The following is a 12,609-nucleotide window of genomic DNA, read 5'->3' on the forward strand; positions in this document are numbered from 1 at the left end:
TTTAAGCATTACCCACATGTGCCAACTGCACAGATGATTTCCAGCAGGATGACAAACGTCACCGTTGTCAGGCACTGTGGGTGAAAATGCTTAGAGAATGATCTGCGAGGGTGGCTACCACTTTCTGCTGTCTACATAATTAACTGCAGGACTGTATTTGGGAGATTTCTATTACCGAAGATTTTTCCAATGTCAAAAAGCACTTTATCCTTGTGGAAGGATAAAAGGCTTTCCATACAGCAAGATGAGCTATATTTACTTGCTATTAGCCTGGAATAAAATGCAATGAGTGTGTTTTTCGAACATCATAATGAGCTCACTGTACTCTAAGTGATTTATCTGTTGGTTCCCTGTACCTATAGGTATAATGTAGGTATATTGAATTATATTTTGTAGATTTTCTTTAAAACTCTTTTGAACTCCACAGCAGACAAGAGTCAGAGGGTAATTAAAAAAGAATTTCACAGCAAAGCTTTTGATACTTGCTATTTAGTTTGGTGTTATCTAAGCTTAAGCTGCTCATATATTACATCCTTAAAAGAACTCTGTGAAAACAGACTGAATTATTTTAGCTATGTTGTTAGATTACGTCCTTGAGGAGATCAGATAATGCAAACTGACATGTTAATGCGTAAGAATGCCGTGTGCACACGGAGCAAGTTCATATTCTGGATTATATTACAGTGCCACAGTGAAAGTGGAACATTGAATTAGGCTCTTACTTGTAAATGAATCACTGTGAAGCATTGAAACTAAATGTGTTTGGAAAAGAAAACGCCAGCTTGAGTTTGTGATTCTCCCACCAAGAAACTTTCAAAGATCTGTATGAGGAACTTAACCACCTTTATTCATCCACACACACACACACACACACACACTATCTGTTGTACGACCCCCGCTGCTGTGTCCATTATCTTGGTGGTTTTAGGCTCGGCTGTAAACATAAGTCTAATGGCCTGGGCCCTTTGATGTTGTCTTTTTTTTTTTTCTTCTTCCTTTATGACCTGTCCAGCCTTGTCCAGCTGCGTACACAGACTTATACCAGCTGGCGCTCAGCCAAGGATAACTGTCATTCAGTTTTAGTCGCGATCACGTCGCTACACTTTTAATCTCCCAGTGGTGTTGCAGCTTTTTGACATTCGGGCTGCTGTGCTTGTCCCCACTGTCTGGATTGTTTTAGTCACCCGTAACTATGTACAGCTTCACCTCCACCCCCCTCCGCCCACCTCCATCTACCAACACCCCTTCTCGCCTTTTTACTGGTGTTTATCTTAGATGTGGATGTTCCTCTCTCACATTTCTTTCCACTTTATTTTCCTTTCTGCCGTCTACTTTCTCTTTAGGCACATCCCCGCCATTAGACGCTCACAGCTCCGATCAGGATTTACTCACTAATGGATCGGTGTGTTTACACTGGCTTTGGGAAGCAGTGATAGTGCCTGTAAAGTAATCCCACAACTGTTTACAGTCATCTTCTTGGGCTATTTCTGCTTCATTATCTCCACCATTTGCTACTTAGGTGTGCTTGCACATGCATCTCTATTTATATAGTGCTTGTGTGAATGTAAACAGTAGTAAAACCAGGGATTATTAAGACAATTACAGACAATTAATTGTTGGTTAATGACTTTTTGCATTCAGAAATGTTTTTTTCATATAATTTGTTAGAGCATTATTTTAATGACACCCATATTCTTTAACTATTGTATTAAAATTTGTCAAAATAAAATCAAAGTGAAGAGTCAGTAATGAATATTATAAGCCAAAGTTCACATATCGTGACATAACTTTTGCTTTAGTAAAATAGATGAATTGTAATTCTGTATGTCAATTTCTCAACCCTAATATTTTGTGCTTATTTCATGTACTACTGTAACATAATACTATATAAGAGTCCTCCTAAATCAGGATAAATCTTTTATCCTCAGTTGTTGAACTGACAAGATCTTGCAAAAGTGTTTATAACCCTTGAACTTTTACAGGATTTGTCACGCTACAATCACAAAATCCTTTATATTTTCTTTGGGATTTTATGTAATGAAATGGCACAAAAAATAATTGGTAACTGTGACAGAAAAGAAAAAAAAATTACAAATTCATATCAACCCTCCTTACTCAGCATTTTGTAGAACAATAATTACAGCTGCAAGTCTTTTCAAGTAGGTCTCTGTACCAACTTTGCACATCTGAAGGCAAAGTCCCCCCCACCCCCTTTTTTTAGGAAATAGCTCAAGCTTAGTCAGATTGGATGTGGAGCATCTGTGAACAACAGTTCTCAAGTTAATCCCTTTTCAGTTGTATAAACAATCTTTGTCTGCTCTAAATCACTCCATTGTGGCTCTGGTTGTATGTTTGCTGTTGCTGTCATGATAGGAAGTAAAATTCCCCTGTGTTTTTAAGTTATTTGAGCAGTTTTGTTTTTTTTTTCAGCATTACCTGATATTTAAGTCCATGCGTTTCCCCATGAAATGAATACAGTTCCACTGACTGAACATGTCACACTTTTCTGATTGTTTGTTTTTTGTTACATTTTTTTTAGAAACTCCCCGCACTGCAAGTTTATGGCATCACATTAGCCCAACTGAAAAAGATTAAGTAGAAAAGATGCATTGCAAGGCAATTAAATTTCAATTGTTTTTATAAAAGTGAATAACTTTCATTTTGAGCAGCCAACATTTGGACAGCTTTTGCAATGTGATATTTCTTTTTCTTATTTATTGGACCCCTTCCTGGATGAACTGAGAGCAAAGATTAAACATATGTTGTGCTGACCATAACATGCTGGGTAAAACAAGCCAGCTGTGGTCATCTCTACATGTAATGCTATTTTGAGACATTGTAGCTATTTAATTTTGCTGTCTGCTCCCAGTGATTTGTACACAGAGTGCATTACATCATGGGGAATGGGTCTCGATGCCCACTTATAATTATGACATGATATCATACTATTTCTTAGTGTGGTTGTGCATTTGGACTACCGCAGGTAAAAAAAACAAAACAAAAAAAAAACACTGATATCCACTCGTGAAAGTTGAGCCTCGTTGACCAACACATACCCCCAACCACACACACGCACACACACACACACACAGCAGGAGAGCTATAAACACTTGTTAGCAGTTATTAATGCCACTACGGTCCGTCTCCTCAGAGGCACCTGACACGCTCTCGACTGGACATCTGACCCTTGTGGTTCTGTCTAGAGAGTTTGACCCTTACTCATGGTTAGATCACGCTTACAGACTGCTGCTGAGACTAAAATAAGAAAAATTACTTCAATGAATATTTAAGTTCTGTGATTAGGTTTCAATATTCTGGTATGTTTGAACTTTTAGATCACCAGCTAATTGGCAATTAAATAGTTGATTTTTATTTTATTAACATAAAAAAACGTTACAAACACTTAAATAATTCAAATGAAATGATCTGCAGTTTTTTTTTTTTCTTACTACTTTATGCCCTACATGTATTCCAATGATAATACTTCAGCTCAAATTTCATGTTTTTCACTCCAGTTCTGGAACTTGCATGTCCCACGGTATTTGAAATGTTATGAAATGAATGGCATTCCTTTTGAAAGGCAGCCACAATTTAAACTGATTTGCAAAATGTTATCTCAGTGTTGTGAGAGAGCTTACGATATACTCTAACTGCCCAGTTTATTAGGTACACCTGTTCAAATGGTTAACCCAGCCAATCACATGATAGCAATCTAATGCTTTTGCCTCTTGGAAGATATTATGCTCAGTTGAAGCAATCAGACATAGGTTATGCACCTCAGTCAATCTCAGTGTCGTTGCTAACCATATCCATCACTTGATAACCAGAGTGTGCCCAGTTTCTTAATGCACCACAAAGCTCAAACTGTCTCAGATTGCTTTCTTGAACATGAACAGTGTACTCCAATCCACAGTTACCAGATCTCTTTCCAATGGAGTGCCTTTGAGATTCAGTGCAGTGATAAATGTGTAGCCAACTGCATGATGGTCTCACATCAACATGGACTCTGAGGAATATTTCCTGCGCCTTGTGGAATATTTGCCATCAGTGCAATTCTGAAGGCCAAAGGGGATGAAAGTGGACAGTTGGTAAAGGCCATAACATATATAGAGAGAGATCTTAGTGCAGCCAGTTCAAAAGAAGCTTTAACAAAATCAAATCAAATTCTTGATGTATTTAACCTCCACAAAAGCCTGATTGCAACCCAATAAACATTACAAATTGCTGAATTTACATGCTTGTTTTATGCCTGCATGCTTAACCGTGTATTTCAACAGACTGTCAAATACGTGGTTAAGTATGCGTGAAAGGTATGAAACAGTACGGGTACATTCGGATGAGGTCAGCGACGGAGCTGTTTGAACCATGCATCTTGGGTCAGCGGGAGGTGCAAAAAACTTTAAGAGAGAGCACTTGGGGATTGTGCAATTTATTTCTTCCGACTTGAGCATGAACTGCACTGTTGGAAACTGAGGAACAGTAGACTGAAGGGAGCTAAATAAACAGTTTATTTAAAGCCAGAAAATGTTTTTCAGTCTTGTGTACATTTGCTTAAAAGTGCTCAGCACAAATGGAGGTTATAACAACAGCAATATTTGCTGATGTTTAAGTTTCAGCAGTAGCGCAGGCTGGCTTTGGGCAAGCAGGGGGTCAAAGTTTTTGAATTAGGATTTAGGATGCTGTTTTGACATACACTGCTATATATATTTTTTTATACCCTCCGGAGTAAAATTTGGACTTGCTATAAACTGCTACCAAAGTACTAAATATGCTTTGCAAGAAGCATAAACCACCACATGTAAGATTTACAGTCATCCTTCCTCTGAGTTATTCTCTCAAAATGGAAAAAAAAAAAAAGTATTTGAAGCACCCCAGGTGGTCTTCAGCAACTGCTGCTGTACAGCGATCATGCTCTCATTCATGGAGCCCTTCAGGCTTGTCTTGAGTAAGTGATTGAGGAGCTGCGCATGTTTACTCAGTGGACTTGTGTTGTGTTGTTCCAGCTGGTCTGCAGGGGAGTGGGGGGCATGCAGCCGGAGCTGCGGAGGAGGGGAGCAGACACGGCAGGTTCAGTGTGTCCAGAAAACCAGTCAAACCAACGCAGACACCCTGGCAGATTCTCAGTGTCCACACTCGGCCCCGGCAACGAGGCAAACCTGCAACACACATAGCTGCCCGCCGGTGTGGAGCACTGGGCCATGGTCTCAGGTGAGTATGTAAAATATAACATTCACTGAGAAAGACATTTCTTTCTTCTTTTTTTTTTTTGACAGACGTCTGTGAATATAAAGAAGTTTTCTTGTAGCATAAAGCTTTAGTCCACATTTAAGGAACATATAATGTCTGCACCTAGTACTCCTGTGCAACCCTAATAAAAATAACATGACTGTTGTTTGACGAACCTACTTTCTTACATTTGTGATGACGACAAACTCAGACCTCCCATCTTTTGGTCACGAATAAAATCTATATCTGATAAAGTTTTCCATTTATTGCCACATGATCTTAAATAGCACACACAGCATGTTCACGCTGCTTTTGCGTTCGGCAGTGCTCACGCAAGTGTGGCCACGGTCTGAAGAAGAGGAGCGTGCTGTGCACGAGCAGCAACCCAGGTGCTCAGACGCACACGCTGCCTGACAGCGAGTGTGTAGGCCTGCAGAAACCTGCCACTCAAGAATCCTGCTTCATCAAACGCTGTCAGAAACAACGTAAGACCCAGTGGTTTGTCTCCACATGGCAAGAGGTACAGTGGCGATGATTTTAGAACATTCTTTAGATTGTTGTATTTGTTCGCAAGCTTTGTTGATTTTGTGCTGACGTGGTCTGTTGTTTCTCTCTGTGATTTGTTGTGGACGTTCAGTGTTCGGCAACATGTGGCCGGGGATATCAGGCACGCTTCATCAAGTGTGCTGAAAAGGTGTGTATTGTATGCGTTTAGTCTAGTGAGCAACAAAATAGTCACTGCCATGTTTAAGTTCACTTGCCATGAACATTATTGAAAATGACCCTACTTGGATATCACTTTTCTTAACGAAGGACACTGCAGGAAAGTACAGAGAACTTACTGCCAAAAAGTGCCACCATGTCCCCAAGCCCAAAGTGGAGCTCCAAAGGCCCTGCCTCCTGGCCGAGTGTCCAACCCGCACTACTCCACCGCTCTACCGATGGAGGACGCCTCATCACCTCTACCCACCTCAGCCTCTCCCTCAAGCTGCACCGTCACCAGAGTGGGACTCATCTCCTTGGTCTCAGGTAAGATGACATAAAGATTAGAAACGGACTGATCAGAGTTTGGTATCCTAATTTTGATTTGCTTATATGGATTATTGCCTTAGCTTAACTAACCGCAAGTCTCCTTCAGTCAGTAACAGGTCCCACTCTGAAAAAGCGGGGTTTGACATTGTTTGCATATTGATGTTCACTGATTTTAAAAAGTTCTGAATTTTCTTTGAAATCTTATGATCAGTTGGTCATTAATCGGGGCTGACTTAATCGGAATCCAATTGGGTAAATCTCTAGTATAAATATGCTTCCCAAATGAGCAGTTGAGGATTAACAAGAGACAAGACAGTAAAGGAACTTGTACTTGGTGCAAAAGTTTACTTCACTGTGTTCATTTTAAGGTACTTCTTTTCTTGCACAGTGCTCAGTAACATGTGGAGGAGGCGTTCAAGTCAGGACAGTGCAGTGTCAGATCCAGGAAAAGCCTGCTGTTGGCTGTGTCCACCATCTCCGACCCTCATCGTCTCAGGCCTGCAACACGAACTTCTGCCCACAACCAGAGAAGAAAGGTACTGAAGCCTTAATTTATTAATCTTCCCTAAAATGTGACAGAAACATTGAACAATTTGTTTTCTTGTTTTGTGCTTTTCCACAGATCTGGCTTGTAGGGATTACTTCAACTGGTGCTACCTGGTGCCTCAACACGGAGTCTGCAACCACAAGTTCTATGGCAAGCAGTGCTGCTACTCCTGTTCAAATTCCAACCTATAACCATTCAAAGCGACTGTCGGTGGTACATATGTAGCTGAATAGTCAACTGACTATATTGATGCCCATGCATGAAAAGATACGTTTTTGTCAGAAGCATGTGGCGAGCACTGAAAAAAGGTTTAAACACGCAAAAGAGATGTTGTGGCTTTGGTTCTGTCTGTGATGCCGGACATCTGAATGACCTGATTCTGACAGAAAGACTGGGATGCATTGGAGAACAGAATTCTGAGCAGGAAATATTAAGATGCAAGCTAACAGGAGAGATGGTTCCTACCTAGCAGAGTCACCATCCCCTGGACAAAAAGCGACAAGATGAGGTTTTAAACACTGCAAGGCGTCAACAAGTGTTATGGAGTCTTTCTTTATTGACTTGGAAAATGCACATGGTCTTATGAGGGGGGAAAAAAGGATGCTTCAAAGATGCATTTACAATTAAAAATTTAGCCAAATACTGACATAGAAAAATATCCGGCGAAAAGTTAGAATTTCTGGAGTCAAGTACCAAACGTCATACATTAGAGAGCTACTTTGAAAGAAGACATATCTGTGTGAACTGGCCTTCATACTTAGTGGTGCTACAAGTTGTCACTTTGATTTCACAGAAACAGTGATATCCTTAGGATTCAGGAAAGAATTGTGTTACATGTGTACAGTATTGTTTGTTTTATTTATTTGCTTTACAATACAGCGTTGCTGAAAGACTGTATTATTAAGCTCTATACACACTCTTTCACAATACCTAAAGCCGTGTACTTTCATGCGTTTTGTCACATACTGACCAAACAACAACTTTTAGCCTTTCATTATATCCTAACTTGTGTTTAACATAAACAACTAAGTTCAAACTTCAACGGTAGCTTTGTTGGCATATTATTTAAACTGTCTTGCGACATTTGATATGTCTTAAATATGGCACAGCAATGCATTACATGTCATTATGGTCTACTAGCAATTAGGCAATAATTAATGATCCGGCTGTCTGACCTTGTGCATTTAAAACGAAATAACATCAACAGTTGTGTGCCATAACATGAGGTCTGATGTCATCCTGTTTAGCTGAAAGTGGGATTGAATGTATTCCTACAGGGAGTATAAACTTTGAATCTCTAAGTGGATAGATGCAATGTGGAGAAAAACTCAGGAGAGAAATGTGAGCTTTTAGTTATATTTCTTTGGCTTATGTTTTAAACACAGCAGGGTGCTGTCACCTTGCCCTCATAATGGGTTGAAGTTTTTGTCTGTTTTTATCTTCGTCCCAGGGGGCTAGACTGTTGCTTTGTACTTCATAGTTTAATACTCTGCTTTTACCAGTTGGTTTCGACAATTGTATTTTAAGTTTGTGAAAAAATAAATAAATAAACATGTTCTAACTCTCTGTTTGTCTCTTTAATTTTGAATTCCTGCAATTCACTGTATTTGTTCTCTGCGGCGCATGTTGAACACATTAAAAACCCCTGTGTTATCTCGTTTTGCTTTGAAATACATAAATTACATGCACACGTTCAGTTGATATTTTTTTCTCCATGGTCTTCTTTTTTTGATCAGCTGATGAACAGCATACTTGACTTTAAATGCAGTTTTGAGTCATTTTCCTACTCTGATTTTTGTCTCTTGAGATTTTAATCAGCAGTGTATGTTTAATATAATACGTCCTGCTATTGCTTTAGGCTGACAGTGTGAGACACAGTGCGCTGACTGATTGGGATCTTCCAAAATCATACAAAGCTTTAGAAATACAATGCCATTGGTTCTGTGACATTTTTATTTTAAAAATATATTTTCTGGTTGCACTGGTCTAAGCCTCTTGATGGGACTCAAACAATGTGATGCTGGGGAAGAAACTTCCATACCAGAGTTTGTGTTCTCCAGCAAACCCCGAAACCAGGACAGTCCTAACGCTTAGATCTAGTTTTCAGCGTGGAGGCTTGCAGACGTCCAAGCCAGGACTCTGACTAGCAGTGATGCCAGTGTGGTTTTGGGAATTTCAGCACCTATGACATATTGTGTCTGGAGTGGACCCTGCTCTTTCCTCATTTCAGCTCTAGTCAGAGAAACGCAGACAGTTAAAACAAAATAGCCATTGTCATCAGCCTGCAGGCACAGTCCTAAGGCGTTTAGATGAAGAGCGAGGGAGGAAGAGAAGTAGGAGATGACAGAATGTAGAAAGAAACAGTGGAAGGGGTAGATGGTGATGTCATAGATGAAGATGAATTAACCAGGAGGAGGCAACCTATGCACTAAAAGAGACATTTTCATGTGTTCATCTGCTAAATTGTCTTTAGTGAAAAAAGAACGGTTTTATTTAAAATTTGCTGACAGAGCAACACAACTCTCCAAAGCGTTGGAGAGTTGTGTTGCATGGCTATCGCTATTAAAACGGTTATCTCCAAATGCATTCCCTAGGGATGCTCAGTTGTAGCTATGGTTGTCCTGTCCCACATGTTTAAAATGTTTATTTGCTTGACCATTTTTACTTTGAATAAATTGGTCATGTTAATGCAATCATCTCCGTCCTAGAAAATATAGATTAATTGAACAACCTCAGACTTTCAAAAGGCCAAAAGTCCTAAATTCATCATATTCCATGTCAGATATATTGAAAGCCTAAAGGGACAAAACTGAGCATCTCTGGATTATTATGTTTAGCCTTTCTGTTATCTGCTAAAACAAGTCTCCTCTATACTGTAACCTGAAGGAAACACAGACGTGTGTGGACGTGTCATAGAAAAAGCGGTATCGTTTAATTAGCTCTGTGCTGCTTCCACCGGCTTCATCTTTAAACACCTTATTGGTTCTGAAAGCAGCTAACTTTGAGGTTTAGCTGGTGGGGTTATCACACTGTTGTTTCCATCGTGCGCTCACTGATCGGAAAAGTGCCGATTTTACCTGAGTCGTCCGATTCTTTCAGCAGGTAATTTGTAGGAGAACTACGTACCTTTTCACCCTTAGTTAAATATCACTTCTGTAATTCCTTAACCTTTTTGAAAGTATTTCTTGTGACTCTTCTTATGCAGAAACTGTTATTTTCATAGTCAGCCAAAAGTAAGAAAAATAAAAACCAAACCACCCAAAAAAGAAAGAGATGATAAGGCTGAAGCATGTGTGTTTACTAAGAGATAGTAGTCAGATAAAGGCTTCCTGTAGGTAACAAAGCTGACAGATACCAATCAGGCCACATTCAAAATGTTACCTCACTCATGTCAGGCAGCACAACAGATTATCTGTGAGAGACAGACGGGAAGATAGGAAGCTTACACAGCACTCACCTTTCCACTTGAAAGAAGCCGGACTATCTCTAACAGCATCTGTTTGGAGAGAGAGGTGGCTCTTTAGCCTTCAGGCTACACTCAGAAGGTTCATCTGAAGTTACAGGCTTATTATCATTCCATCAGGATGCACCTACAGCAAACCTGACAAACCTTCTACTCAAAACTTTTAGCGGAAAAAGCTACAGCAGGTAGAAAAGACAATGTGTCCCTATATTTCTAAAACACGATTAACTCACATCCTAAACGATTTTGTGAAGTATTGGAAAATCTTAGTCTCAAAGGCAAAACTGCGGTAATACCAATTTCTTTTTGCAATAGGTCACTACCCTATCCAGAAAGTTTGGGATTTTTCCATGCTAATGCCCCTACAGTGATTGCATAGTGTCAATGAAAAACAACACATCGCTCCATATGGCCAGGTTACAAAGACATGACTCACTTTCACAGACAATGCAGGTCTTGAAATTTTCTCCACATTACCTACGTGAGTTGCACGTGGAAACAAAAATGTTAGATTCACTTAATCTGGCTAGTCTGCTTTAGGCTTAGCAATATGCTCTAATTTTAATATTTGCATTATTATGAGAAGCTGATATCAAAACCCCAGGGACAGATGTTGATAAAATCAGCCTTTTGTACCGTCCTTTGAAAACTGTTACCAGAACAGAAATTGAGGTGTCTTTTGTTTTCTTCATGCAACGTCTCCCATCTGTTCTTCCCTAAGGTACCACTCTGCAGTATTTATAACATTAAGAACATGTCTCCCAGACAGTTTGCTGCTGTAGAGTACATCTAAATCAAATACTGTGGGAAATGTCTGGACCGGATTTTAAAAACCAAAAAAAAAAAAAAAAGAAGAAGACTAGGGATCATGAATCAAAGTGCCTTTTGTCTTTGTGGGAAGGAAAAATTATGCAAAATAAGAATGCCATAGACCTTATATTATAGTTGTTTAGTAACTGGAAATTACCTTCAGCTAGGCTTGTTTGCACATCTAAACACAAAGTGTTAGTCTTTCATTATACTTCCATGCAATAATAGATCCTGTGTGTTTAAAAAGAGAGGTTGAGAGTTGGAGAAGGGTGTAAGTGATGCAATATCACCCTCTAATGGCAAAACAACACATTTCAAATCAAAGGAACAATACATGGAACAAAATATGACTGGTATTTAGAAATGATCATGTAGACTAGAGTTTGCATATAAACCAGAAGGCAACATATAGGTGGCTTGATTCTAATTTTTATGAAGCGTAAGGTTGGGGGAACACAGAAGGCTGTATTTTCTGAGAAGACTAAGGAGTGCCAATCTTTGAGTAAAACTGTTGTTCTTCTGTCATCGCTCCACCACAGTTTCCTCAACCAGAGCATCCTTTTGGGATTTGGTAGCAGCTCTATAGACAAAGAACAAGACTGAACAAAGAGTTGTCTTATAAGTCTGCTGCCTGTAGAAGACATGCCACATTTTTTCTACCATGCTCACAATATTTTCAGCATGTATCCCTCTGGTGGATGCTTAATGTCACAATAGTCCAAAACTTTTTTGTCCCAGAGTCACCTTCAAAATGAAATTTGAACTAAAAAAAACAATCTGCTGTAATCACAGGGTAAAACAGTTCTTTATGCATGTTCTAGTACAGACTTTAGAACACATTGAGAACGTTCTCACAGAACTTGTGAAGGAGCATAAAAATGTCTGTTTTTCAATTTTATCAGTACTCTTTGCTATCCTGGACCATATTTTAGCTCGTTTTATTTTATCTAATGTCATAAACGCAACACACAGTGTGGAAACAATAAAATTATTCCCTGACCGGGAATCGAACCCGGGCCGCGGCGGTGAGAGCGCCGAATCCTAACCACTAGACCACCAGGGACAGTTCTTGAACATGTTCTGTCGATATATTTGTCAGGTTAACTAGATCACGTCTGGCACAACTTCTGTTTTGTAGAATATTATTCGGCAGCATCTCTTTCAAGTCAGCCTGACATGAAAAAAGTCAACCATCATTGTCGAATACTGCATAGTAAACACAACCCGCAACTACATGTTCTTTATTTCGCTCTCATATTTTCTCATTCCAGTAAAACAATAATAAATAAAGCATTAGCTGACATGTTTTTCGAATGTATACCAGCGCCACAGAGAGATGTATTATTTCACTGAAGAATACCGTTTGATACCAACATACTCTCCGTTGTTTCAATATAAACAGTGAATCACTTTTTTAATCACTATGTCAAGTTTAAGCGCAGCAAATTATAAATCACACGGTAAAACGAAACTTTAATGCGACCCCTACAGGGTACATGTTGAGTCGCAATCGTATCTTGTAGAGTCTTTC

At 39.4% G+C, this 12,609-nt stretch overlaps 1 protein-coding gene and 1 non-coding gene across 3 annotated transcripts in view; one reads left to right on the forward strand and one right to left on the reverse strand.

Annotated features, from left to right (window-relative positions):
• The window catches only part of adamts16 (ADAM metallopeptidase with thrombospondin type 1 motif, 16), a 47,218-nt gene extending 38,848 nt beyond the window's left edge, over positions 1-8,370 (forward strand). For both annotated transcript variants that reach the window (XM_016668037.1, XM_016668053.1), the window contains 6 exons: positions 5,004-5,208; positions 5,552-5,746; positions 5,864-5,920; positions 6,040-6,255; positions 6,647-6,794; positions 6,881-8,370. In XM_016668037.1, coding sequence (XP_016523523.1) covers positions 5,004-5,208; positions 5,552-5,746; positions 5,864-5,920; positions 6,040-6,255; positions 6,647-6,794; positions 6,881-6,996 — 937 coding nt within the window. In that variant the 3' untranslated portion in view covers positions 6,997-8,370. The remainder of the gene's footprint in view (positions 1-5,003; positions 5,209-5,551; positions 5,747-5,863; positions 5,921-6,039; positions 6,256-6,646; positions 6,795-6,880) is intronic.
• A 3,699-nt stretch (positions 8,371-12,069) lies between these two features.
• trnae-cuc (transfer RNA glutamic acid (anticodon CUC)) lies at positions 12,070-12,141 on the reverse strand. Its single transcript has one exon. It is a non-coding gene; the product is annotated as a tRNA-Glu (tRNA).
• Between the last annotated feature and the right edge of the window lie 468 nt (positions 12,142-12,609).

The sequence above is a fragment of the Poecilia formosa genome, unplaced genomic scaffold, assembly GCF_000485575.1.
Source record: "Poecilia formosa unplaced genomic scaffold, Poecilia_formosa-5.1.2 Scaffold0, whole genome shotgun sequence".
Classification (NCBI taxonomy): Eukaryota; Metazoa; Chordata; class Actinopteri; order Cyprinodontiformes; family Poeciliidae; genus Poecilia; species Poecilia formosa.